This window comes from Erpetoichthys calabaricus, chromosome 2, assembly GCF_900747795.2.
Source record: "Erpetoichthys calabaricus chromosome 2, fErpCal1.3, whole genome shotgun sequence".
Lineage (NCBI taxonomy): Eukaryota > Metazoa > Chordata > Cladistia > Polypteriformes > Polypteridae > Erpetoichthys > Erpetoichthys calabaricus.
Genome location: NC_041395.2, coordinates 88174595 through 88200822, shown reverse-complemented (window position 1 = coordinate 88200822; position 26228 = coordinate 88174595). Strand labels below are relative to the sequence as shown.

Genomic DNA, 26228 nt, shown 5'->3' with positions numbered 1-26228 from the left:
AAGGGTTTTGTTATTCCCCAGTATTGCTACAATTTTAGATTTTGCATTTTTCTGGTATGTGTGAGTGAACATATTAATGAAAGTGGAAATGCATAGTGATTAGTTGCTGTGATCATATTATTGGAATTACATTGAGATCCATCCATCCTCTTCCGCTTATCCAAGGTCGGGTCGCGGGGGCAGCAGCTTGAACAGAGATACCCAGACTTCCCTCTCCCCGGCCACTTCTTCTAGCTCTTCCGGGAGAATCCCAAGGCGTTCCCAGGCCAGCCAAGAGACATAGTCCCTCCAGCGTGTCCTGGGTCTTCCTCGGGGCCTCCTCCCGGTTAGACGTGCCCGGAACACCTCACCAGGGAGGCGTCCAGGAGGCATCCTGATCAGATGCCCAAGCCACCTCATCTGACTCCTCTCGATGCGGAGGAGCAGCGGCTCTACTCTGAGCCCCTCCTGGATGACTGAGCTTCTCACCCTATCTTTAAAGGAGAGCCCAGACACCCTGCGGAGGAAACTCATTTCAGCCGCTTGTATTCGCGATCTCGTTCTTTCGGTCACTACCCATAGCTCATGACCATAGGTGAGGGTAGGAACATAGATCGACTGGTAAATTGAGAGCTTCGCCTGGCGGCTCAGCTCCTTTTTCACCACGACAGACCGATGCAGAGCCCACATTACTGCGGATGCCGCACCGATCCGCCTGTCGATCTCATGCTCCATTCTTCCCTCACTCATGAACAAGACCCCGAGATACTTGAACTCCTCCACTTGGGGCAGGATCTCGCTACCAACCCTGAGATGGCACTCCACCCTTTTCCGGCTGAGGACCATGGTCTCGGATTTGGAGGTGCTGATTCCCATCCCAGCTGCTTCACACTCGGCTGCGAACCGATCCAGAGAAAGCTGAAGATCACGGCCTGATGAAGCAAACAGGACAACATCATCTGCAAAAAGCAGTGACCCAATCCTGAGTCCACCAAACCCGACCCCCTCAACACCCTGGCTGCGCCTAGAAATTCTGTCCATAAAAGTTATGAACAGAATCGGTGACAAAGGGCAGCCCTGGCGGAGTCCAACTCTCACTGGAAATGGGTTCGACTTTCTGACAGCAATGCGGACCAAGCTCTGACACCGATCGTACCGTGTCCCTTGGGGAATCCTATGGGGGGTACTCCGAGAGTACGGGGTACTGGACCCCCTGATAAGGGCTGTTCGGTCCCTGTACGATCGGTGTCAGAGCTTACATTGAGATACTTCACATTTTTTGTTTATCTGTATTCCCTCAAAGCTTGTATCTCATAATAACTTCATAACGTCAACATGCATATATTTGTTATTAAACTGTGACTTCCAATATTCTGTAATGCTTCTATAACAGGACAGACGGATATGGTGGATTCTGTTGTAAGATTGACATTAATGCAAATTATGCATATTACACTGCACAACAATTTTTTTTTAAAGTCTTGCTTCCTGAAATGTTTTTGCTGATTGTGACAGGTATATGCACTAATATAGCTTTGGTTTTACTGCATCACGTAGGAACTCAGAGAAATAGACATTTATATGTTTACTAACAATAACATATTAGTCACATTTATGTTTCTCATAAGCTATTAAATTCAATAGAATTAAGAGTGTTTTTCCTCCTGATTTTCTTTTGTATTCAATGTCTGGTGCATCACGTTGCAGTGTCCAACAGTAGTCAGCAAGCATTGACAGATTCCAGTTGTCCTGGTATCGTTTCTCCATCGTAGCAATGTCCAGGTGAAACCTTTCACCGTGTTCATCACTGACAGCACTGAGATTTGCGGGGAAGAAGTCCAAGTGTGAGTGGAGGAAATGAATCTTGAGTGACAAGTTGCACTTCATTGTCTTGTATGCTTTGAGAAGTTTGTCTACCAGCTGAATGTAGTTTGGGGCTCAGTAATTGCCCAGAAAATTGTCACACAATGTCTTTGAAGGCTTTCCAGGCAATTTTTTCCGGCCCAAGTAACAAATCTTCAAACTGCTTGTCACTCAAAACATGTCTGATCTGGAGACCAACAAAATTGCCCTCTTTGATCTTGGTGTCAGTAATTCTTGGGAACATCTGGCCTAAATAACGAAAACCTTTACCTTCCTTGTTCAGTGCTTTCACAAAATTCTTCATGAGTCCCAGTTTTATGTGAAGAGGAGCCAAAAATATCTTTGCCGGGTCGACAAGCGATTCATTTGCCACATTTTTCTGTCCTGGAACTAACTTTTTACAGAGTGGCCAGTTCTGTCAAGAATAGTGTGACTCTTTGGCACGGCTGTCCCATTCACAGATGAAACAACAGTACTTTGTATAGCCAAGCTGCAGTTCTAGTAACAGAGCAACAACTTTAAGATCTCCACAGATATTCCAGTTGTACCTGCTATACTGGACTTGCATCAGCAACAGTTCCATATTCTCATACGTTTCTTTCATGTGTGCTGCATAGCCAACAGGTACTAAAGAATAAATGTTGCCATTATGTAGCAGAACAGCTTTCAGGCTTAACATTGACAAATCAATGAAGAGACGCCACTCTTCCGGTTTGTGATCACAACCCAAGGCCAAGAACAATCCTTCAATGTCACAACAGAAACAGAGACTGTCGACTTGTGGAAAAAATTTGGTTATATCATGATGTCGGCCTCGAAACACAGAAATTTTAATTCCTGGTGACAGCAAACACCATTCCTACAGTCTCGAACCCAGCAGTTCGGTTTTTGATTTTGACAGACCCAAATCTCTGACCAAATCATTCTATTCGGACTGTTATCAGATGTGGATCGCCTGATGAGCACGGTTCAAAATCCGGGTCAGTGTCACTGTCAGTACCCTGCATTGCAGTTTCTTCATCTGGTTCGTCTAAGGTCCTCTGGTGGTTTCGGAAATTGGAAGACTGTTGTCATGTGGCATGGGTCTCATTGCTGAAGGCAGATTAGGATATTCAATTGACTTCTTGTTTTTGGCAGAGAAACCAGACACATTAGTCAAACAGAAGTAACAGTCCATCACATGGTCTTTCTGTTCTCGCCATATCATCGGAACAGCAAACGTCATCTTCTTTTGAGTGCCTCTGAGACAGGCTTTCAGACTGACAGCAAATGTCGAACAGCAAATGAGAGGTGCCCATTCCTTGTCTTGGTCACCAATTATGCAGCTAAAATACAGATGATAATTTTTCTTCACAAGAGCAGTCATCCAATGTCTATGAGGTGCAAGTGTATATTTGCCCAGATATTGCAGAATGTATCGCGGCTGTTACGACATTGACGAGACATACCGCCCGACACCAAAACGTCTATAGCATCAAGCTTGCTTACTGTTATATTGCTACTGATACTATACTTTACTATACACACTGACTATCTACAGTATATTAACCAAATGAGCAGGATCAGTGTATGCAAGCCACCTTTATTGCATGTTGAGACAGCATTAAGCCCGTTCAGACTTGCCCAGGATGTCAACTTCCACAGAACAGCTTCCAACCTGGCCTGATTCCATGCCTGGACATGTCCAGGCTGCACAAAGCATTGTTGATAAGTCACTTACGGGAGCGAAAATGTTTGGATACGAATATAAGAAAGAATCATGACAAAACTGAAATGGTACGTGATGGGTAAATTTTGATGTGATATTCGTGATCAGCACCCAAATATCTATTAGAAACACCCAACAGTGTTAAAGAAGCAAAAACTTTGTTGTGCAGTGTTATTCTTTGTGCATATTGCATATTGTAATCTTGTTAGCATTATTTCAAGGATGATTCATTATTCATTTTTCCTTAACTTCTATGGGCCCTTGGTCAGGTTTATTTGCAACTGGAACAAATATTACTAATTATTTGTAATTAATCATTCTTTTACTTCTATCATACTGTAACTATAATGAATGTGTTTTCAAATGGTAAATGTTTACATCAAATCCCTTACATGATCACAAAAGCAATGCTTTCTAAACCACTATACTTGCAATGTTAATTTGTATAAAAGAGGCTTACATTGAAAAACTCTGAAATACATTGTCTAGAGCAGCACAAATCTGTTTCTTTTCAGACCTTGTCCTTCGGGATTCTATTTTTCTTCTTTTTTTGTTGCAATAATCCTTTATGACTGAATTTGTATCATTCAAGACCATGTTTAATCTTAAATGGCGCTTCACAGTTTACTTCAGCTGTGCTCACTGTGGTATCACTCACTGGTCACTTTATTAGATACACCTGTTCAACTTCTTGATAACGCAAATATCTAATCAGCCAATCATGTGGCAGCAACTCAATGCATTTAGGCATGTAGGAATTGTCAAAACAACCAGCTGAAGTTCAAACAGAGTATCAGAATGGGGAGGAAAGGTGATTTAAGTGACTTTAAATGTGAAATGATTGTTGGTACCAGATGGGCTGGTCTGAGTATTTCTGAAACTGTACCTGTTGAGATTTTCACACACAATCATCTCTAGAGTTTAATATCGAGTGAGCAGCAGTTCTCTGGGTGAAAATGCCTTCTTGATTGCAGAGGTCAGAAGATAATGGCCATACTTGTTCGAGCTGATAGAAAGGCAACAGTGACTCAAATAACCACTTGTTACAACTGATGTATGCAGAAGAGCATCTCTGAACACACAACACATCAAACCTTGAAGCAGATGGGCTGCAGCAGCAGGAGACCACACTGGGTGCCACTCCTGTCAGCTATAACTGCTCTTTTTATAGTGGAGCTAGATCACATGCCTTCTTTGTAAACATATCTGTTGTATAGACTCCAAGCAATTTACACTGATAACCTAAGAAGTTGTTTGCAAATACATTATTTTTCTTTTTTTTATGCCTATCATTGGGAAATTGAAAATGCAGTAGTAGTTTATGCCAGCATATTCAGTGTAGGGCAGAGTGAACTTTTATTAATGCTTTGATTCCTTTACTAACTGGAGGTTTTCAGAGAGAGTTATAATTTGATGCTGTTGAAATAGATTTACTGCCATTCAAGAAATGACAACACTGGAAAGTGGGTCCATTAGTTAATAGATGTCCAAAGCTTTATGATCTTTACTTTAGGATATTAATAAAATGCACACAGAATCTCCTGATTTTTGTGTCTTATGTTTATGGAACCATATCCCCTTCTTTTCAGTAACGGTGCATTCGTGCAAGACATTCATTTTTAAGATTCCTTGCCTGCAGCAGTAATAGCAATAAACAATAATGAGGGTCTTTTTATGCTTGGCATTTAGAAACAAAACCCTACTAAGCCGTCTCCTGTTTTAGACCTTTACCCTCAGCCTCCGAGCCACATAATTACCCTACTGTATGTAGTTTATCATGTCTGTTAATAAGGTGGCTTTATAGTTAATTTTAAATATATAAAATAGTATAGTCTGGATCTGTGGCAGCATCCCAGAGGAGCTCAACTGTGTAGTTATGCTTGGATAAGGTTTGATCTATCCACATTTACAGTCCTTTTGTGGCCATTCAAAAATCCAGCATATGTTGGTAGACATTGCCAGTTCTTTATTTTTCTATATGCAACATTGTGGGTACATTTGTGTTTAAGGCAAGAGCTGTAGTCTATAAACAGCATTCTGAAATTACTGCCTTGACAGTATGTATGAGGTGATCACAATGCCAAGTGAACGAGTTAGTTGATATACAAACATTTTCAGGATGCGCAACATACCATGGTTTGAACAGACTTTTTCTTACAGGTCGTGTAGGCATCATATTCAGTGAGGTATAGAGCTCTGTGGCTCATAACGATTGTGATGGATTGCTCTTTGTTCTGAGCCTAAAAAGGCAGTAAAGTTTGTTCAGCTCATTGGGTACTAACATAGCTGTTTTTGAATTTATGGCAGCCTTGAAGCTCCCAAAGAGTTTTGAAATTCTCTTTGATAGTAAATGGTCTTTTTGTCGTTTCCACAGTACCAGTGGATTTATTTAGTCTTGAAACTCTGGTAGTTTATATTGTATCCTTCTAGACTGCTAATAAATCTGTTGATTTTTACTCCTTTATAGTATATAGGAGATTGAAATCATAAAGATTCATGTGATTGTCATAAAACAAGATGCAGTAATGTGAAAGTAAAGGATAATAGATGAAATTATAATCCCATCTAGTACTGGGCTATTTATTTTAAGATAAAATTTGTTTTCAGGTTAAGGATGATGCTTGAGCTTAGGTGAAAAATGTTTAAAAATTATGCCATTGTATTTCAGATTTATTTTACTTTATTAATTGCCTTAAAAATATCCAGTGTTGTGCAGATCTATTTAAAAGTGTAATTTGACACATGGCCTTTGTTAGTCATTTTGGTTTTGCTGTCACTGCCTCACTGGACGTGTACAGTATTAAATTGGGTTCATAGCCTAGAAACTGAAAAGTCCCAGGAGTCTGTAAATATGTGCCCAGTTTTGTTGTTTCATTTTGTAACTGTGCTGGCTCTGCTCTTCAGGTCACCTTGTGTATCACTAATGTTAATATGTATATATGTCTCCTGGATAGTTTAATTTCACACTTGCTGTTTAAAAGTATGTCACACATACTTCCACGGTCCTACTAGTGTCTTCCACTGGTATATTTCTTGAAACTATTATTTTATTTATGTATTTTTAATATTGTGTGAAGGTTGTATGTATAGATAGAGAGAGGTTCAATTATTTTAACATAAAAGTGTATTGAGATCTTGTCATCCCTATAAGTTGCCTGATGATAGTCCACGGTTTGAAGGACGCCATAAAAATTGAGATTGATTGCCTCATAGAGATAGCATTCTGGGTTCAAACTGCTGTGTACTTTTTTCTCCAGGCACTCAGATTTTCTTCCCACAATCTTAAAATATGCATATTTTATTAAATAACTATTCTTATTAGACCTCATGTATATGTGGGTTTGTGCGTTAATGGCTCAAAGAGGCCAGATCTTGTTCAGGTAACACTGTATAATATACTTTCATTAACAAATATAATTCTTAACAGGTTATATGTTCATGCACACTAACATTCTTTTAAATGTCATTAAATTATAAAACATATGTTGGTAACACTTAAACTTTATTAATAAGTCATTAACATCTTTATATATCTTTTATTCATTATAGATATTTTTGCAGTACCTAATCTAAAGCTGAAACTGTTCATCGATTGTAAAGTTTTCTTAATGAAAGTAAAGTTTCTAAGTATAAAATGATGGTGCCAGAATAGGCTCCAGCCCCCACAACCTTGAACTGGATTTGGTAGGGTTGTGTGTTTTAGTGTTTTGAGAGTGTTGATGATATAAATCCTTGGATATGCACATCTAAAATTGTCATAGTCCAAAAAATCATTTTAAAGAACTCACTTAATGATTCATTCTTAGCACTGTATTCCCCATGAATACAGTACAGTAATCCCTCCTCCATCGTGGGGGTTGCGTTCCAGAGCCACCCGCGAAATAAGAAAATCCGCGAAGTAGAAACCATATGTTTATATGGTTATTTTTATATTGTCATGCTTGGGTCACAGATTTTCGCAGAAACACAGGAGGTTGTAGAGAGACAGGAACATTATTAAAACACTGCAAACAAACATTTGTCTCTTTTTCAAAAGTTTAAACTGTGCTCCATGACAAGACAGAGATGACAGTTCCTTCTCACAATTAAAAGAATGCAAACATATCTTCCTCTTCAAAGGAGTGCGCATCAGGAGCAGATAATGTCAGAGAGATAGAGAAAAGCAAACAAATCAATAGGGCTATTTGGCTTTTAAGTATGCGAAGCACCGCGGCACAAAGCTGTTGAAGGCGGCAGCTCACATCCCCTCCGTCAGGAGCAGAGAAAGAGAGAGACAGAGAAAAACAAACAATCGAAAATCAATACGTGCCCTTCGTGTTTTTAAGTATGCAAAGCATCGCTTCACGAAGCAGCTGCACAGAAGGTAGCAACGTGAAGATAATCTTTCAGCATTTTTAGACGAGCGTCCGTATCGTCTAGGTGTGCGAACAGCCCCCCTGCTCAATCCCCCTACGTCAGGATCAGAGAAAGTCAGCGCAAGAGATAGAGAGAGAAAAGTAAGTTGGGTAGCTTCTCAGCCATCTGCCAATAGCGTCCCTTGTATGAAATCAACTGGGCAAACCAACTGAGGAAGCATGTACAAGAAATTAAAAGACCCCTTGTCCGCAGCAATCCGCGAACCAGCAAAAAATCCGCGATATATATTTAAATATGCTTACATATAAATCTGCGATAGAGTGAAGCCGCAAAAGGCGAAGCGCGATACAGCGAGGGATTATTGTAGTTACAATTTAAGTGTAAGACTTTGGTAATTTGGTAATGGCAACCAATTATTGCTGCTATTGAAACACACAGTTCATTTTATTTATACATGAAATACATTTTGTTTTGTTCAATATTCATGCTCTTTAACCTCCTTACTTGGAATTTTATGCAATTAACTGTTAAACCCAATTCAGGCTCAGGGTGATGAGTAGTGGTAATCTTTAGTGTTAAAACCAAATAACCTTTGGGACAGTTTTCTGCTGCTATCTAATGGATAATATAATATCATGCTGCAAAACAAAAAAAGAATATTTCTGTCCTTTCTGCCTCTTTATGATAACACTAAGGTAACTCATCAATATTCATGAGTGAGGCAGAGCCACTAAAGAAAAGCACAATGGCAAGCAAAAAAGTGAATCACCACTCAAATCGAGCGATAGTGGTGAAGATCTGAATCGGTTATCAAATATTGACACATGATATGACACTGTACGACCAAACCGCTCTAATAGGCCCATGAATTCTACTGTCTCAATTACAATATCAGGCTTTACATTGGTGACTGTCTCAAAACATACCTCACAAAGGACGTGCACTAAATTCGCATCAGTATTTATGTTGATGATTTGAATATGTGCATGTTTCTGTTACACATAATAACATTTTTTTCCTTGCTGAAAAAATAAAATCATGGTTTTTGGCTCATTCTTCCTGGGGTAAATGTAATTCTATGGAGGTAAATACCTGTTACCAATTTTCTTCTTGTACTCAGTTATTACTCACTAGGGATAAAATATTACATAGAATCAGTCTATTGTGAGCAGAATTACTCAGGACTGCAGAGGTTTATTTGCTTCCATATTCAGTCCTTGAAAGTGTATTCAAATTCCTTCATTTTGTTGTGTGTGACTTTAAACCTGTAATAGACTGAATTATTTTTTTTTTCTGTGATTTGCAAAGCTTTGCTCAATATACTAAATCTGATTTGTCAGGATTTGCAAGTGTTCACCCAAAATGTAAAATAAAAATAATCTACTTAAAGGAGTTCCATCTCCTTTGTAATTGCAAGTGTGCGCTGAAAAGTGTAAAATAAAAATAATCTGCTTAAAGGAGTTTCATCTCCTTTGTAATTGTAAGTGTGCTCTGAATCAGTGTTGTGCAGTTTACACAATATATTATTGGAAAATTGTTTATCACTAGCTTTGCATTAGTTTGTTAGAAACAAATTCTTTCATTCTATTAGGTCTCACAATATATTATATAAAATAAACGCTGAAAAAATGGAACCAAGTCTGAGATTTGATTACAGAAAAACCAAAGTCTGGGGTATCCTAGAAATGCTTCTTCTAAGGGGATAAAACATCTCTTGCAGCTCTATGTAGTCCATAGCCCAAAAGTATAAAAAAATGTTTACTGTGTAGACTTGCATTTTCCATAAACTTAATAGCCCTAGAATAGGCCACATTTTGCGGAAGCTACTGCAAAAGAAGTTTTTTGAAAGAGTTAACAGATATCACTGGCTATGAGTAAAAATGTTGGTCATGGATCAATAATCATTAATGCATTCCATAAGAATGGACCTTTATGGATGACCCAGATGAAAGAAGCCCTAGAGCTGATTTGCAGATATGTGAAAGTAACTCAATTAAAAAAAAATGAAGAACTTTTGATCTGAATGTTAAACAAATCAAATCCTGCAGGCCTCTCCAGTTCATGCAATCCTTACAGTGGCATAGTCATTCAGTGGGGAGGGGATGCTTTTGTCAGGACTGAGAGAAAGATGAATAGAGGACAACATATTGACCAAAAGAATTAAGACTGCTGTCCACTGCCAAAAGCGACTTGGGGGAACACATTTGTTTTTGATCAGGGTGATGAGTAAAGCATATTGCCAAATTGGCATTTTAGTGGCTTAAAAAATAAATACTGATGTGATTGAATTATTTGATCAGAGTCCTAAATTTAATCTCATCACACTTTTTTTGACAAGACTTCAGAACTCCTCGTCATCACCTTTTCCCAACCAATTTAACCAAGGCTGGATTTATACTTCACGCGACGCATGCTGCAGCAGACGCTCCTGCTACGCAGGCGTTGTAGTGTTTATACTTGCGTGCGTGCTTTGCGTAAATCAGGAGGAATCCACCACGTGGCAGTACGAGATATTATCATGGTGAGAACAGATTCGGCTTCACTGTGTTGTGAAGTGAATTGCCTGTAACACCCATTAAATTCCGATGACACCTTACCACAATATCTCTGAAAAGGATGTTTAATGATTAAATCCATCAGTCCAGGGATTTGTCCATTTCAGCTAGCATTGGGCACAAGGCTGAAACAATCCCTGGACAAGGCATCCACTCATCGCAAGGTGAATACAAGCACTCGCATACACTAGCATAATTTTAGTGTACCAAATCTGCATATCTTTGGAAGGAAACCGGAGCACACTGTGGAAACCCAGCAGGAAAACATGTAAACTCCAAGCAGGGAATATCAGCGATGTGACTCCCTGCAAGACAGCAGCGCTAATGCTCCGCCACCCTGTAACCCCCATGTGTGTAATTATTAACAGTATTCATTATAAACGAAATTACCAATTTATCTGTAACATGTGACATACATACTTTAATGCATTTCATCATGAAAGTGATATCAAGTATAAATCTAAGGATTCTAAATGTGCAGAGAGTTAGAATATCATACATTTAATGTGCTCGATGTGGCGATCCGCTGCTGTCAGGACCGGATTGAAGCCCTAGAAAAAAAGACGGCACAGAAGATGGTATGTGAGACTTTTAAAATGTATCGTGTCATTTACAATCGGGAATATGCAACGCTTGAATATAAAAGCACCACGGATACATCTGTATGTCAGCATTTTGCTTCACCACATCGAACCATTCATCAAACATCGAAGCACGCACACCGATCTCGTAGGATCCGCAAAGCTTTCTGTCACATGTAGATAGTAAACAGAGACTCTAACGTCACATTCCAACTTTTAGCACACTGCGCCCCCCGACTTTTTGCTGGTACTGCAACTCACACACGCGTCGCATTAATTTCTGAGGACCTGCCCAGAGGACGCATCAAATGAACGCTGATAACGCATGGCAGCCATGATGTGGGCACGTACGTGTTCTGAGCATGAAGTATAAACGAGCCCTAAGTGTTGTCAAGTGTTTATTGTGTTATTCAAAATAGTATCTGCTTGCTGTAGCTGCTACACATAGTTCAACAAAGTACATAACTAAGTATAATACTTAAAAAAAAAAAAAAAAAAAAACATATACATTTATTTGCTTGGCAGACACTTTTATCCACTTATAAAACAGGTAAACTTAATTCAGTAACATTAGGCTAGGGCGTGTTTGTTTAGCAAGTGTAGTAGGACAGGTACAAAAAAAAAAAAAAAACAGTAGATTGCCACAAGTGAAAAGATGTAATAACTAATAAATTTACAAACATAGCTTGACAATCAATAAAGTAATTAAACTTAATGTAACAATAAATCAACCAACAGTATGAAAGGTCACAGACCAAAGTGTTTTTTTTTATATATTGTTTACTTTTTCATGTGTAGAGCCTCATTAAAGAAGAATTTCTAGACCTAAATTTGTCCCAGTGTAATGCATTCAAACCCCAAACTGTGTGACTGAGAATGTTGGCATGTGTGCTCTGTATTTTTAGGTAGGTGCCATAGGTGGTAGCTGCTTATCTCCATTACTGTTACAGATTGTGAGGCATGCTGAGTGTCAGCATTCCAAGTCCTACAGTTAGGCATTCAGAAATGTAAGTTGCTTATCTCCAGTAATGATGGCTCCATTTTGGGGAGTTGTAAAATACAGCAGTGGTGTTTTAATATTCCTGCTATTGTTACCTAATAGGAGTGTATCCCCACCCCCCTACGCATACCTCACATCATATATTGTGGTCACTGAAATGGAGTTCATTGAAGAGAGAGTGCAGGTGAATGTTCTCGTCTTTTCTTTGAGAGACTGTGTACAAGTGTGTTTATGGAGAGGCACACACCTAGTGTACAGAATACAGAATATTTGTGACCATTATGGATTATAAATTAATATTACATTACTGATCTCTGAAGGGAAATTTACAATCCTGGTTCAACATTGTATAAGAAAGTGTTTATAAACATAGTGCAAACCGATACACAAGTACGAGAACAATACTCATAATAAAGCCAGTGTATATTGAATTTATGACATCCCAAAATAAATTGTGGCTGTTATATCCAGATTGGGTAAAGACAGGTACAATGTGAGGAGGAATTAGATAGATAGATAGATAGATAGATAGATAGATAGATAGATAGATAGATAGATAGATAGATAGATAGATAGATACTTTATTAATCCCAGGGGGAAATTCACATGCTGCAGCAGCAAAAAATATTAAATTAAAGAGTAATAAAAAATGCAGGTAAAAAAAAAAAAAAACAGACAATAACTTGAATAATGTTCAACGTTTACACCCTCTGGTGGAATTGAAGAGTCGCATAGTTTGGGGGAGGAATGATCTTCTCAGTCTGTCAGTGGAGCAGGACAGTGAAAGCTTTAAGCAAAAAGAGCCTGAGTAGCACCTCTAAGCATGCCATGGTGGGAGAAACAGGTTGCTAAATGTGCTCTATTACAGTACCTTCATAGAAAGGATAAGCATTGTTCTTGTTGGCATATAATTCTGCCATCATCCTCTTTTTCTGCTAGTGAGTAATGTTGCCTTCCTGATTGGTTTATTCAGATATCTGGTATATCCAAAACAGTTACTACTTCCCAAGCTGAGCACAGCATACAACACATTAGCCAATGCTCAGCACAAGAGTTTTGTCTTTGATTACTACAAGCCCTTTATCTGGCTGTCTAGAGTTTCAAGTTCTCTGATGTCTTCCTTTGCCTCATTTACAAGGAAATACAATTACATCTTTGACTGAAAACACACTGTGCGTTGCATAAGTATGCACATTTTCCACTTACACAAAACACCTTTCATTTTTTGGTTTATTTTGTAATATTTATTGACAAACATTTATATCTTTAAATTGTTTCTCCAGCAACATCTGAAATTTTTTGAAGGATCTAAATATTTTTGCAAGGTGTAATATACAATTCATTTGCCCCTTACTATTTAGTGGTGGCCATCAATTTTGTCACTTTTATCTCAGCATGAGGTTATTTTTCCAGAAACTCTTCACAGTACTAAGTGGCAGTATTTCCAGTCAGCCTTTTTTCCCCTTTAATCATTTCCAAATTTCAGTGACGTGCTAAATCACTTCCCCTCTGTGATTTGTCATTTTGCTGTGAGCATCACTGCTGACACACTTTTTATCGGTGTATGTCATTTCATTCAAGTGTTAACTGCAATGAATCTAGGAATTTAGACCAAATGTACAAAAAAAAAGCTACATTAGGAAATTAAGTAAATCTGCACAGTTGCCAACAAGCAATTTTAAGAGGTGATATTTATTTTTCTTACAAGGTATTAGCTTCACAGTGTCAGACATTAGGTTAGGGAATAAATTGTAACTGCTTTAAATTCATTCTGTTTCGAGTTTTTTTTTTCTTTTTTGCAGAATTCATGTCTCACCTAAACATTTTTTTTACATAAGGCATCAATTTTGATTATAAACAGAAATTAAAATGAAATTTTGTTTAATCTAGTTGTTTATGCTTTGTTTGTGTTTGCCCATTTAAATTTTCCTTGACTGCCTTTTACTGCTTAAAGTTTTCCACACAGTATTAGCAACTTCAAATTGTTAATAACATAATCAGCATGACATTCATCTTTCTAGCGTCAAGCAATTAAATGACAGATGGTGTGTCTGCACCACTGGTCATCTGTAATAGTATCAGCTTCCCATCTTAGATCATTTTTAGACTGCTGATAGCAATGAACAATATATTTTGACTTTCACTTATTGTGTCAGTAACCCTAGATTAGTATGATTTCTTCATTTATTTTATATTTTCTGTACTTACATAAGCTGTACAGATATACTGGGGTATTTTGAGTCAACAGTTTAATCGTTTTAAGAGGTTCTGAATGATCTCTGTCAGTAGTGACTAACAATAATCAACATCACGATGATGAGTATGATCTTCTGTAACCTTGTTTTGTGCATTTTGTGGTATACTTTCAAAAGTACTAACATTTTTATTATATACCTGCCTATTTTTTAAGATGGGATTCTTTCTGAGAACTTGTAGTCCGAGTAAACATTTCTTTCTCTCGTCTATTTCAGAATATCTTCCTGCTGTTGAGATCAAACAGAAGGGATGGTGCCACCTAGGAGGAGAGATCGCAACATCATAAAAGCAAAAAAGATAAATCATTAGTTTCAAAAATCCACGGACATGGAAGAAAAAAATATTGAGCAATGAGATTTAAACATTAAGAACATCCTAGGTGTTGTCTTCATTGAGTACTTAAACCCAGGCCAGAATTGTCCTCGAATCAACGGTATCATTGGTCAAATGTCATTTGTCATTTACGGCATCCTGAACTGAAGGGAAGTGTGAGAGGACGCTCAAAAGGTGTTCGATAGCCTCTCACAGGTCCTGGCTCACATGGAGATAGGCAGAATGTGCCCAGCATAGTGCCTGGAGGCTAAGTGGGGCACCACAGAGTGGAACAAAGCAGAGATCAAATGCTAAGGATTATATTGGGCCTTTAAAAGTGTGAACCTAGAACCAGAAGGTAACACAAGTAGCAGATCTGCACCTTTTCTGCACTTCACAAAAGATGGCACCGTTGTTCAGCAACAAGCTTCAAGTAGGTGAATGTGTCCAAGGATGTGTTTGAAAGAGCAATGGTGGAAAACATTTCGCTGTATCTCATCCAAGCAGCTGCTATACTTAGAACACTAAAATTTTGTATTACAGGTTCTTCTTTCTGGATTTCTGTCCTGCCTGTACCTTCAGCAAATCTTTGTTGTAGTTTCATGCTGATTTGATCTAAGACCTTCTGTAAATAGGGAAAACGTTCAGAAAGAGTCCTCAAGTGAAAGGTTTTTTGTTTGAAGTTTTGTTAACTTTTTGTCTTATTTTTGTGTTTTCGAGTTTGGTCCAGATCGGGTAAATTGAAGTAGACAGGCATTACTAGTACTGTAGGGATTCAAGAGTTTCTTGGGAAAACGGCCCCCGTGAATTACATGTTATGTCTCAAATGCTTTACCAGGGGCTTTCTTGCTCTGTAGTAATTGCAAACCAAGAAAAAAATTAGCTAAATTGTTAAGGAAACTGAAGCTACTTATATGTCAATCTCCTGGTTTTGTTGTTACCTTTTCTTTCTCAATCCCTAACTGATTTCAGACAAAACAGTGAGGACCACATATTTAAGCACTGAAATATGGAATTACGCTATCCGATGAAACCTGTAAAAAAAAATTTATCATATGAAGCAAAGATTCTTCTACAAAAATGACAAGTGGAGACCTTTTTTGTCGTAAGTTGTACACACCAACCTTTTTTTAATTTATTCTGTGAGTTAATGACATTATGGCCTTAATCTGTTTCTAGCATTGGCCCTCTGGAATGTTTTTGCTTAGACGCTATCTCATTGCTCAACATCCCCATCTGCACCCAGTCATCTGGGTGAGGTGCTTGATCAGGAGGAAGAAGTTTCATTGGTTATAAAGGCTACTTTGCATAATGTTGCTGTACTTTGAGTATTTTTTTTTTCTGCACTATTTTAAATGGCTTCCAATATAAAGTAAGTTGACGAGAAACTCAAAACAGGGAGGTAGGGTGTGTTCCATACACAAGTTACTATTTATAAGCAACGAATAAAGTTACTAACACGAAAGTGCCAAAAATCCAGCAAATCATCCGCTTCCACAATTCTCTTTGGCAGGAGCAGCCCTCCTCTTTTTTTTTTAATATTAGAAACCCCAAGACAGGATAAGAGAGAGAGAGATGACTTACTTGAAGAGCTCTGTCATTTTACAGATTTCACAGCAGGTAAGGTGCTGGAAGCAGCCTGGTCAAAAAAAATCACATACTGAAGTGAGGTTTTTTTTTTTTTTTTTTTTTTTAACTTAATGCATCACATTCATTGAAGTCAGCAGGAAAAAATATATGTAATCACAGTTACTGCACACAAATGGATTTGCAAAGATCCCCTGCTGAGTACTTGACTTGGCCTGGCAGTCTGAGGCTGCTTGCCAGAATAGTATTACTTAACATTTTCATCACCAAAGAATGTACAAGCTGCTTTTTTTATCCTTAACATTTCTATAGTATTTCCAAGCCAGTTTTGGTAGTTCATGGATGTCAAAGCAGTCAGACTACTGTACATGATTGCCGTTTGTGCACAGCCTTTTGTGACTCCATACTTGTTTTTATTTTATGCATCTGGATCTTATTACTGCTTTGATATCCTGTAGTATGCCTCACATATTTAATGCACCCTTTTGTGAATAAAAGACCATAGAAAAGACTTTGTATGTACAAGCACTCCTTATTTTAATGCACAATATCTATAGTACAGAGCAATTTATTGGACCCAGACATCTGTCAGGAACACTTTGTGGTGTTCTATTCTTTCCTGTATGTTTTTACTGCTGCTGTATCCAGATGTTAATTTCTCGCCTTCTTTGCTCCGTGGCAGTTTTACAGAATTCCCTATCCTGCCGCTCATATAATAAACTGCAGAATGGCAGGTGTCCCCAGCATTGAGAGTTTGCTCTGTGACTTGCACATGGTTTGTTTGAGAGCTGACGTTTTTTTCATGGAGCCACAACTCAGCAAGAAAACTATTCATCTTGAAGTCATTCTTGCTTTTAAAGATGTTTCTAATTTTTAATTTGTGGATATTGTGTCAAGAGTTTTCTTCATAAGCTGAAATTGACTGACTTCTGGATTTAAAGGAAAAAACATGTTTAACCTTGGCTTACCTTCTGCTTACTCTTTTCTTCAGTGAAATGTTAAGTGTCCAACTACAAAGAAACTGCTCTCCGTTTCCTCTTCTGTATTTTCAGTGCCTTGATTTTTAGGGGCTGTAAAGGTACACAAATACACATCCACCACTCATCGTGAGACAGGCAAGCTTTAATGGAATGCTGCCTTAATCAATGAGAAAAGCCCTTAATCAAGGTAAAAGTCCATCGGTTATCAGTGCGCTCAGTAACAAATGAGCTTGTTCATTGGACTTGAAGTCTTTTTCTGCTGTCAGCTTTGGGGAAGTTATCTGTGTTGATCTGCTTAAGCAGAGTTTTCTCTCTGAGGGCCGTGCTGATGCCGAATATTCACCAGCTGGCCTGTCCCTCAGGGCTGTAAACTGTTGAGGCTGGATTGAGAGGCTAACCCGTGCAAGCTGGACGCTGACTGATTAATGCACCAATGCTCACTAACAGACTCCCTAGCAGAAACCAACTGAGCACTCCTGTCAGCTTTGTCCTGTAGAGTTCAGAACCTACACTTCAAAAAGCCAGGCACTGCTGGAACATCCGGAGATACACAAATCCAGAGCTGTCATACTTCTGAAAAGGGCAGCAGTTAGCAAAAATAGATCTACAATAATCCACAATAAAATAAATCCTTAGATAAATCTTGACAGTCAATTCTTAAGACTGACAGAATTCACTTTGAGAAACGTTTTTCTTTTTAATGGACGCCATTTAAATTCCTTCAAACATTTCACAGATCTTACAGATTGGTGGACTAATAGAGTTACCAGTTTACTTCTCAGGGTTAACCAGACATGTGAAATGAAGCCAGCTGTCAATGATCCACGAGCTGGGCATCCAGACACTTTGACAGAGCGCCCAGCTCAACATGTCTGATTTTGATCTTGGGCATGCAGGCAACGTCAGTCCTTGAATGAGCATGTTAAAAATGAATGAAAAGGAATTATTTAAAGTAAAGTTACATCTTGACATCACTGGAATATTTTCTGAGCATCTTCTGCCTTTTTATTGTTGATCAGTGGGAGATTTTGGTTAAGATGGAAGCGCAGAGTACAGCACCACAAATGCAGTTTTTGTCTTTATTGTGTTTAAAATTAGAGCTTTTCTAAGTTTGAGAAAATGTGCATAAATGGAAAAAAGCGAGAGAAAGAGATGTGACTGTGCTTATGTGGGTTGATAAAAAGACATTTTCTTATGGTGCCCCAAAAAAGACTGTTAGCCAGATAGTTTAAGAAACTGAAATCTTATAAACTGAAGAAAAGCGAGACCTTCTGGGACAGAAAACTGCGGCACCAGTTGTGGGTTTGGTGTGTTTGAGCTTATTCTTCGAGCAAGTCACTCTAGCAGTTTGCTCACAGGAGACATTTGTCACTGGCTACTTACACAGACAGGGTTATTATGGACCTTTATAGATACTCGCATTTTATAGTTTTGATGTGTTTTGTAAAATGAAAATCATGTTCTGATGGCACAGACTCGTGGTGTTTCACTCTCTTTAATCACGATTGTGTAATTTGATGTTGGTGCTAGGAAGCACAGGCTTCATTTCAAAGCAGAGATGTTTGGATGCACTGGATTTTAGTGCAGCCCCCCATAATTGTACCCCCAAAATAGTCGTTGCCATTACTGGCTGGGTGCTTTGCACTCCTAAGTACTAAAAGAAACAACCAGACTGCTTGATTTACTGTTTCCCAAAAATTTGCTTTTTATAACAGCTTGGGTGGAAGCAGTTGTTGGGTATTACAATTCTAGATATGGCAGTGTCACCATTTGGCATTAAAAGTGTTGCCTCTGTAACTGGCATTCTAGACAAAGCAGTGATTTCAGTGCCTGTTCTAAATGTTATTTTTGTTAATCGAGATCCCATAGCCTCATGCCATCATATCCTCCTTCATTTTGTTCAAGATGCATACTGTAGCACCAAGAAAAGGAAGAGAATCCTTGTGCATTTCTTAATTAGTTGGCATTTTTATCATCTTGTGACGGTGGGCCCGGTCCAGCCTGCGCCTGGGGTGGCTCTCCAGTCCCCTCCGGCTGCAGCCTTACACTGTCCCTCTAGCAGCATTCTGACCAGACTGCAATCCTGCACTGTTAAAATTTATTTGAAAAAATTCTAATTGTGTTTTCATCATGGTATGTTTGTTTGTGATCTGTTTAAAAAAATGTGAAAAGATTAAAGAAAAATTCTAACAGTGTTTAATTTCTTGTTTAACAAAAAAAAAAATGAAAAAAAGAAAAATACCTAACTGCTCTAAATAGACAGAAGAAGAAACCTGTTTGGTAATGTCACTTAGTGTAATAAATTGTAACATATTCTTTTAAATAAAATGATTTATTGATGAGTTGTTATTTTTTGTATTTTAACTTGGAGATGTTCCTCTTTCTTGTTTTTGCTTTACAATGTAAAGCAGCCATCCTTTGAGATACAAAGAAAAAACTTTCCGAGCTGTGAAGTGTCTGCCACTTTACGTTGTGCTTAGAAATGCTATGCCGCCTTCCATTAGTTTCCGTCAAGACATATTAATACAAAGATGGAGTGTACATGGACTGGGTCAGCTTCTAGTCGACATGCCTTTGGATCGCAACAGGAAACACCCAAAGGCCAGAAGAACGGGCAAACTGCACTTAGAGGCTCATCCTGACTTAGAACGCAGGGCCCAGGCTGAGTGAAATTGACTTCTCGTTCAACACCATCCCGTTGTCAATCGTTCATTTTTCAGTTGACCCCTTGATGCTTTTTTTTTTTTTTTGGACACCTTTCGCAATGGAGTTAACAAAGTAGCACTTTTTATTCATATTAAGAAGGGTTTTGGGATGGCAATAAAAAACTTATGTTATTTACGTTCCTTGTAAAAATGCTTGTGACAGCCTTTGGTGTAATTAAATTTGAGAAAACGCACTCCCAGGACAGAATGATGATGGTAGTAGTTTGGGAACTTAACATCTTGACTCAAAGTTTAGATGAGCAGAGACTGATGAGCTATGATGGGCTGTGTGGCTTCCTGAAAAGTGCTTATGCTTGAGCTACCTTATAAATGATTACAATTCAATCTCACAGTTTGATGTACAGATGTGGACAAATTTTTTTGTACCCCACCTTGAAAAAAGAAGAGCCAACAATTGCCTCCAAAATAACATGAAAGTGACAAAAGTAATTGGCACCCATGATTGTTTATTCCGCGTTTAACAAAAATCAGACTTTGCTTTAGAGTTTTGATTGAACAGAATATTTCAAATCACACAAATGAAAATTGCACTGGACAAAAATAATGGGACCCTTAATGTAATATGTTGTTGCACATCCTTTAGAGGCAATCACTGCAGATAAGAGATTTCTGTAGCTCTCAGCAAGACTTCTGGCCCGCTCTTCCTGAGCAAAATACTCCTGCTGTGTCAGGCTTGAAGGGGGTCTTCTTCAGACTGCATGTCTCATTTCTTTCATAGATGATAGGATTTAAATCAGGGCTCATAAAAGGCCACTTCAGAAATAGTCACGACGCTTTGCTCTTGGCCATTCTTTGGTGCTTTTACTTTAGCTGTGTGTTTGGCGTCATTATCCTGTTGGAGGATTCACGACTTGCGATAGACCCCATGCTTTCTGACACTAGGCAGCATGTTTGGCTCCAGAATGTCTTGATAGTCCTGAGATTTCATTGTTCCCTGTGCAGACTCGAGACACTCCATGCCAGACGGAGAAAAGCCATGCTAAAACATAAGTGAGCCTCCTCCATGTTTCATAACAGGTATGGTGTTCTTTTCCTTGAAGCTTTCACTTTTTCATCTGTGGACATAGAGCTGATGTGACTTGCCTGAAAGCTCCAATTTTGTCAAAGGACCTTCTCCCAGGAGTATTGTGGCTTATCAATATGCGTTTTAACAAATTCCAGTTTGGCCTTTTTATGTTTTTTCTTTCCATTGAGCCCACTGTCACTCAAAAAGTGATGGATGGTATGATCAGACACTGAGAGACCCTGACCTTGGACTTCAGCTTGTATCTCTTTAGAAGTTGTCATTGGCTTTTTGTCTGCCACTGTGCCCATTCGGAGGTCGATTTTCTTCTTGTGGTTCAGGGAAGTTGCCTACATTCATTGTGGCAGAAACAAACTGCTCAAAGAAGGCACACGGAGTCTCAGGAAGATAGCAGAATCGAGCTTTACTGCGTGATGCATACACTGACTTGAATCAAGTGAGATGAGCAATTAGCCAATTCAGCTAATTTATTACAATTCTTACCACTTATGCAATAAACTCTCCTTCTTTTGGTTCTTCCCATCATTACCTAATGTCCATCACTTGACTGAAATTGCCATCATTACTTCTGCAGGTGTCCAAAACTAATTCATTGATCAAGAACACATCTTAAGTCGAAACCTGGAAGACCCACAGATGAGACACTGTGCTGTTCAAATGAAAGTTAGTTGACGTCCACACATCTCTCAAGGTTGAAGTTTTTTGAGCAGCTACATTTCTAAAACAATGGCCTGCTTAACCCTCTCAAAGTACACAGTGTCCTTGACTAAAGTTTTTGAGCTTAGCAACAAGATATCGGTGATTTGCAGCTGAAAAGAGCAAAATAATAAAATATGCAGGCAAGGGCTTTTCATGGTTTAACCCTTTACTGTACTCGCGTGCATTAGGATTGAAAACTTATTTTCATATATGCTTATGATCCTCTCTGAATATATGCATATCATTAATTTTAAGAATATTGTTTTGTACACATTCCGTTAAACTTCTTCATAATATTTACAATCGTCGTCATAGGAATATCAAGCTACTTGGAGATGGACTTATACCCTTTGTCTTTAACATGCTTGTCTATAATTTTCTTTCTGATCACCTCGGACAACTCTGTCATTTACTTTCTCTGGTCTGTGTTCAGTGTGGGACACATGATGACACCAAACAGCACAATGACTACTTTTCTTTATTTAAACAGGCTGAATGACTGATTGCAGACATGTCTCATACTAAAGAAAGAAAACAGCTAGTCTGAAAAGTCACTCAAATCCAATTGAAATCCAAGTGATGGAAGGCCCAGCACTGAGAAAGGACTCTTCTAGAAAGGCACCAACGCTGTGGTTGAGGCATTTTATTTCGGAGAACTGTTAACAGCTCTTCATTAAATGAAGTCTGGTTTGGCAAGATGAGGTGTCTGTGCACTGCTGTACTTTTCTATGTTGTGCCCAATTCAGTGCAGCCACGGCAAGTCCTGGCTATGTGTTGAATAGCCACAACTATTATAATTAGAAAATACAATTTGTTTACTAAGCAAACAATACAAACTCAAAACAGAAATAAAATCGCTAGTAGTGCACTTTTTAGAACACATACCTCGGTATCTACATCACAGAGGACCTGACCCGGTCCAAGCACATCAATACTTTAGTGAAGAAGGCACCACAACGTCTCTCTTTACTACCTCAGATGCCTCTGGGATTTCAGGGCTGCCCTGCAAGAATCCTAAAGAACTTATACACATCCACCATTGCAAGTATCCTGATTGGATGTACTACTGCCTGGTTTGGCAACAGCACACAGTGGGACCAGAATGCTCTGTAGAGAGTGGTGCAGTCAGATGAATGGATCTTTGGATGAGGTCTCGCTAACTTCAGAAACAACAACACCGAGTGACGTCAGACCAGAACAAAGAAAATTATCCGTGATACCAGCCATCCCAACAGTGGCCTCTTTTCTGTGCCGTTGTCAGGTAAACAGTAGTGCTGCCTAAAGTCCACTTCAGAGAGACTGAGAAGGTGCTGCTTCTTCCCATAGGCCATACGTATTTTGACTGATGAAAGTGTCTAAACCTACTGTACATGATGTCCTACTGTTACCTCTCTTACATTAAGTTATTTATTTAGTTATTATTTATCCAGCAGTTCCAGAGTGAAAGTCTTCTGTTATTTAAGATGTCTCACTTAATGGTTTTCCAATCCTGTATTTGTCTTGGTGTCTATAAATACAGGGAGCTCCAGTCTCTGTATTACATGTTGCCTGAAGAAGGGGCCTGAGTTGCCTCAAAAGCTTGCATATTGTAATCTTTTCAGTTAGCCAATAAAAGATGTCATTTTGCTTGACTTCTCCCTACATTCGTAATGGCTAACACGGTACAACACCCTAGTTTTCCTATGAAATGTTGATTTTATAATGGTGGGAGGTTTGATGTTAAATATGCAGTCAAAGATTTCAGCTCGAGTCTGTTGAGAGGTCTTATTCTTTCTGTCCTCCCTGGCCATCTGACCCAACTTTAGAGACTTAAAAACTGATTCTATATATAATAGAGAAGTCAAGTCTTTAATTAGATATCTATCTTATGTACAGTAAGTGTGGAGTATTTATTTTTTGTGTTATTTGTTCATTATTATTCATCTTCAATAATTATTTGGATTTCTTTACATTTAACTATTTCTTTGTCATCTTCTAAAGCCCTGTGAACTACATCCTGTGTATGAAAATGTGCTATAGAAATAAATGTTGTCAGAGTTGTATAAACGTAGATGATTAGCTGGCTAAGAAGAGAGCCGACCAGAGAAAAATCGAGTTTAACTACAAGTTACCATCTTTAGCTATACATCTGGCACTATCAGATAGATAGATAGACAGACAGATGTAGTATACTTTATATGTTCCCAAGGGGAAATTAGAACTTTACAGAAGCTTGTGAGAGAGGAAAATATATAAATAATTTATCTTTATATGTATAATATATACTGTATATATCAAATCCAACATATAATAATAATAATAATAAATTACATTTACATAGCACTTTTTTCAGTACTCAAAGCGCTATCCACACAGGGAGGAACCGGGAAGCGAACCCACAATCTTCCACAGTCTCCTTACTGCAAAGCAGCAGCACTACCACTGCGCCACCTGCGAGGACAATGTCTGTCTGTATGTCTGTCCATTTTTCACAAAAGAACCTCCATATAAACTCAAGTTTAAGTTCTCCCGCGGATAAGTCAGGACTTGATTTTACCGTATTATTTCCGGTATTTTATAATGTCGGTCGTATAAGTCGAATGCGGAAAACTCACACTATTGGTTAAAAAGATTATGAAATGCTAACGCTCACCTGAGAGACTAACCACAGAGCGCACTGCCTTTTTTTTCCTATGTATTGTGCCTACATGACCACAACGTAATACCCGAACTATTCCGAAATGACATTTGTACTGATTTGTGTTTTTTGTATCTCATACCCTCATACCCACCTTTATTATAAGAGCATCCCTTATCTACGATTGAGCGTTCAATCAGAACAAAATATGAAGCTGGTTTTTAATTAAAAGTCATTGAAGTGGTGAAAGAAATTGATAACTGCGCTACTGCAACAAAATTCGATGTGTCTGAGAAACTGGTGTGAGACTGGAGGAAGCAAGAAGATGTAAAAAAAAATAAAAAATAAGTGTTGCATTTCTGAACGGGTGTATAAGTCGGGTGTCTGATTTTATGATCGATTTTTCAGGTTTCAAGACCCGACTTATATGCGAGTATATATGGTACTTAACAGATTTAGATCGGGTATTTTTCTTTTCTTTTTGCAACCTCTGTCATCGCGGTAAGTATAATAGTTTGCTTGCGGGAGAGATTTATTTGCACTAATCTGAGACCGTGGCAGTGGGCCGAGGGGAGGGGGAAGCGTGACGTCAGTAGTGGAGAGCCAGGTGGGGCCTTCCTCACTCATGCACCTGCCTTGGAGCATACCTTCCCTCCGTTTAGCTAGCGAACAAGAGAACTACTTAATGAATTTAGATCTGTTTCTTTTTCTGTAATTTGCTTGAACATTCCGGTTGATTTTGTGACCTCTCTCATTGCGCTATGTATCATAGTTTGCTTGCAGAAGCGATATATTCGCTCTAATCCGAGACAGAGGGCTGAGAGGAGTGGGGAGCCAGGTGGGGCCCTCCTCACTCACATGCCAGCCTCCGTTCGAATCTGTCTACCTGTGGCCACGTTTTGGAGCGTACCTTGCCTCTGCTTAGCTAGTGATACCTGTTGGTTTATTGATTTTTAAAGTTTGTTCTGTTTCACTACTATGCTGGTGGAGTCACAGGGGACAGCTAGTTAGTGATAAAACAAACAGTAGCCCCCTAAACACACATAAGAACATCAGGCTAGGATACTTGAGAACTGCTGCAATCAATTACTACAGGTGGCAGTAAGATGGTCACACCTGTCGAGATGTTCATTTGAAGGCATTTGAACAAAGCAGGTCCAGCTTGTTGTGTCTGAAAAAGGAACATGCCATTAGACGTTGGTTCAGCATTACTCATCATTCTGTTTCCGAGTTTAAAAATAAACATCAGCAGGATGCTGCAACTGCTCCTAGTCAGTAGCGTGGACAAATTCAGTGTCAGCGAGTTATTTGAAGTCTGGATCACACTTATCAGCTTTAATTGTAATGTGCTCACATCTCCTTCAGACACTCTCCTGCTTTTAGCACTTTGTCTGATCCTATCAGATGAAAACCGTCCACCATTAAATAGCATCTGAAATATATTTAAGCCGGTTCTCCGCCATAAACAAATGCCACAGTACCAGGAACAGTCCGTGACTTGTCATAGCATGTGAAAGTTCATCCAACTTCTTTAAACAGCAATCACACATGCCACATTTATGGAGACAGGCAAGTTCTGAGTCGTTTCAGCCTCGCTTTTATCCTTGCTGTATATTCTTTCTATCTTTGGACGAGCTGCTTGTGTGATTGTATCAGGTTTGCAAAGCCACATTCTGTTTGCTTTTTTATGGCACTAGTTATACCATTTAAAGAAGCTTGAGAGAGAGGAAAACATATAAATAATACATAAGTGATTAAACAAACAACAACCCCCTAAAACGTATTATCTATAATACATGATGAACAAATATGTAACTTTCTGTCCTGTCTGTTCTAGTACTCTAATCGCCTGGGGTAATAGATGTAAAAGAAACAGAGCGATAACAAGGTTCATAAGAATAAGCATATAAAGGCAATGGATAGGATTTGAGACATTCTGTTAAGGTCCACGTAATAAAGAGAATGAAGGGGAGAATTGAGTCAGC

The 26228-nt window shown here is 38.7% G+C and overlaps 1 protein-coding gene across 1 annotated transcript in view; it reads left to right on the top strand.

Annotated features, from left to right (window-relative positions):
* Positions 1-19519, top strand: part of LOC114646078 (sorting nexin-27-like) — a 167545-nt gene extending 148026 nt beyond the window's left edge. The window contains 1 exon segment of the mRNA XM_051923278.1: positions 14514-19519. Coding sequence (XP_051779238.1) covers positions 14514-14584 — 71 coding nt within the window. The 3' untranslated portion in view covers positions 14585-19519.
* Positions 19520-26228: the final 6709 nt, after the last annotated feature.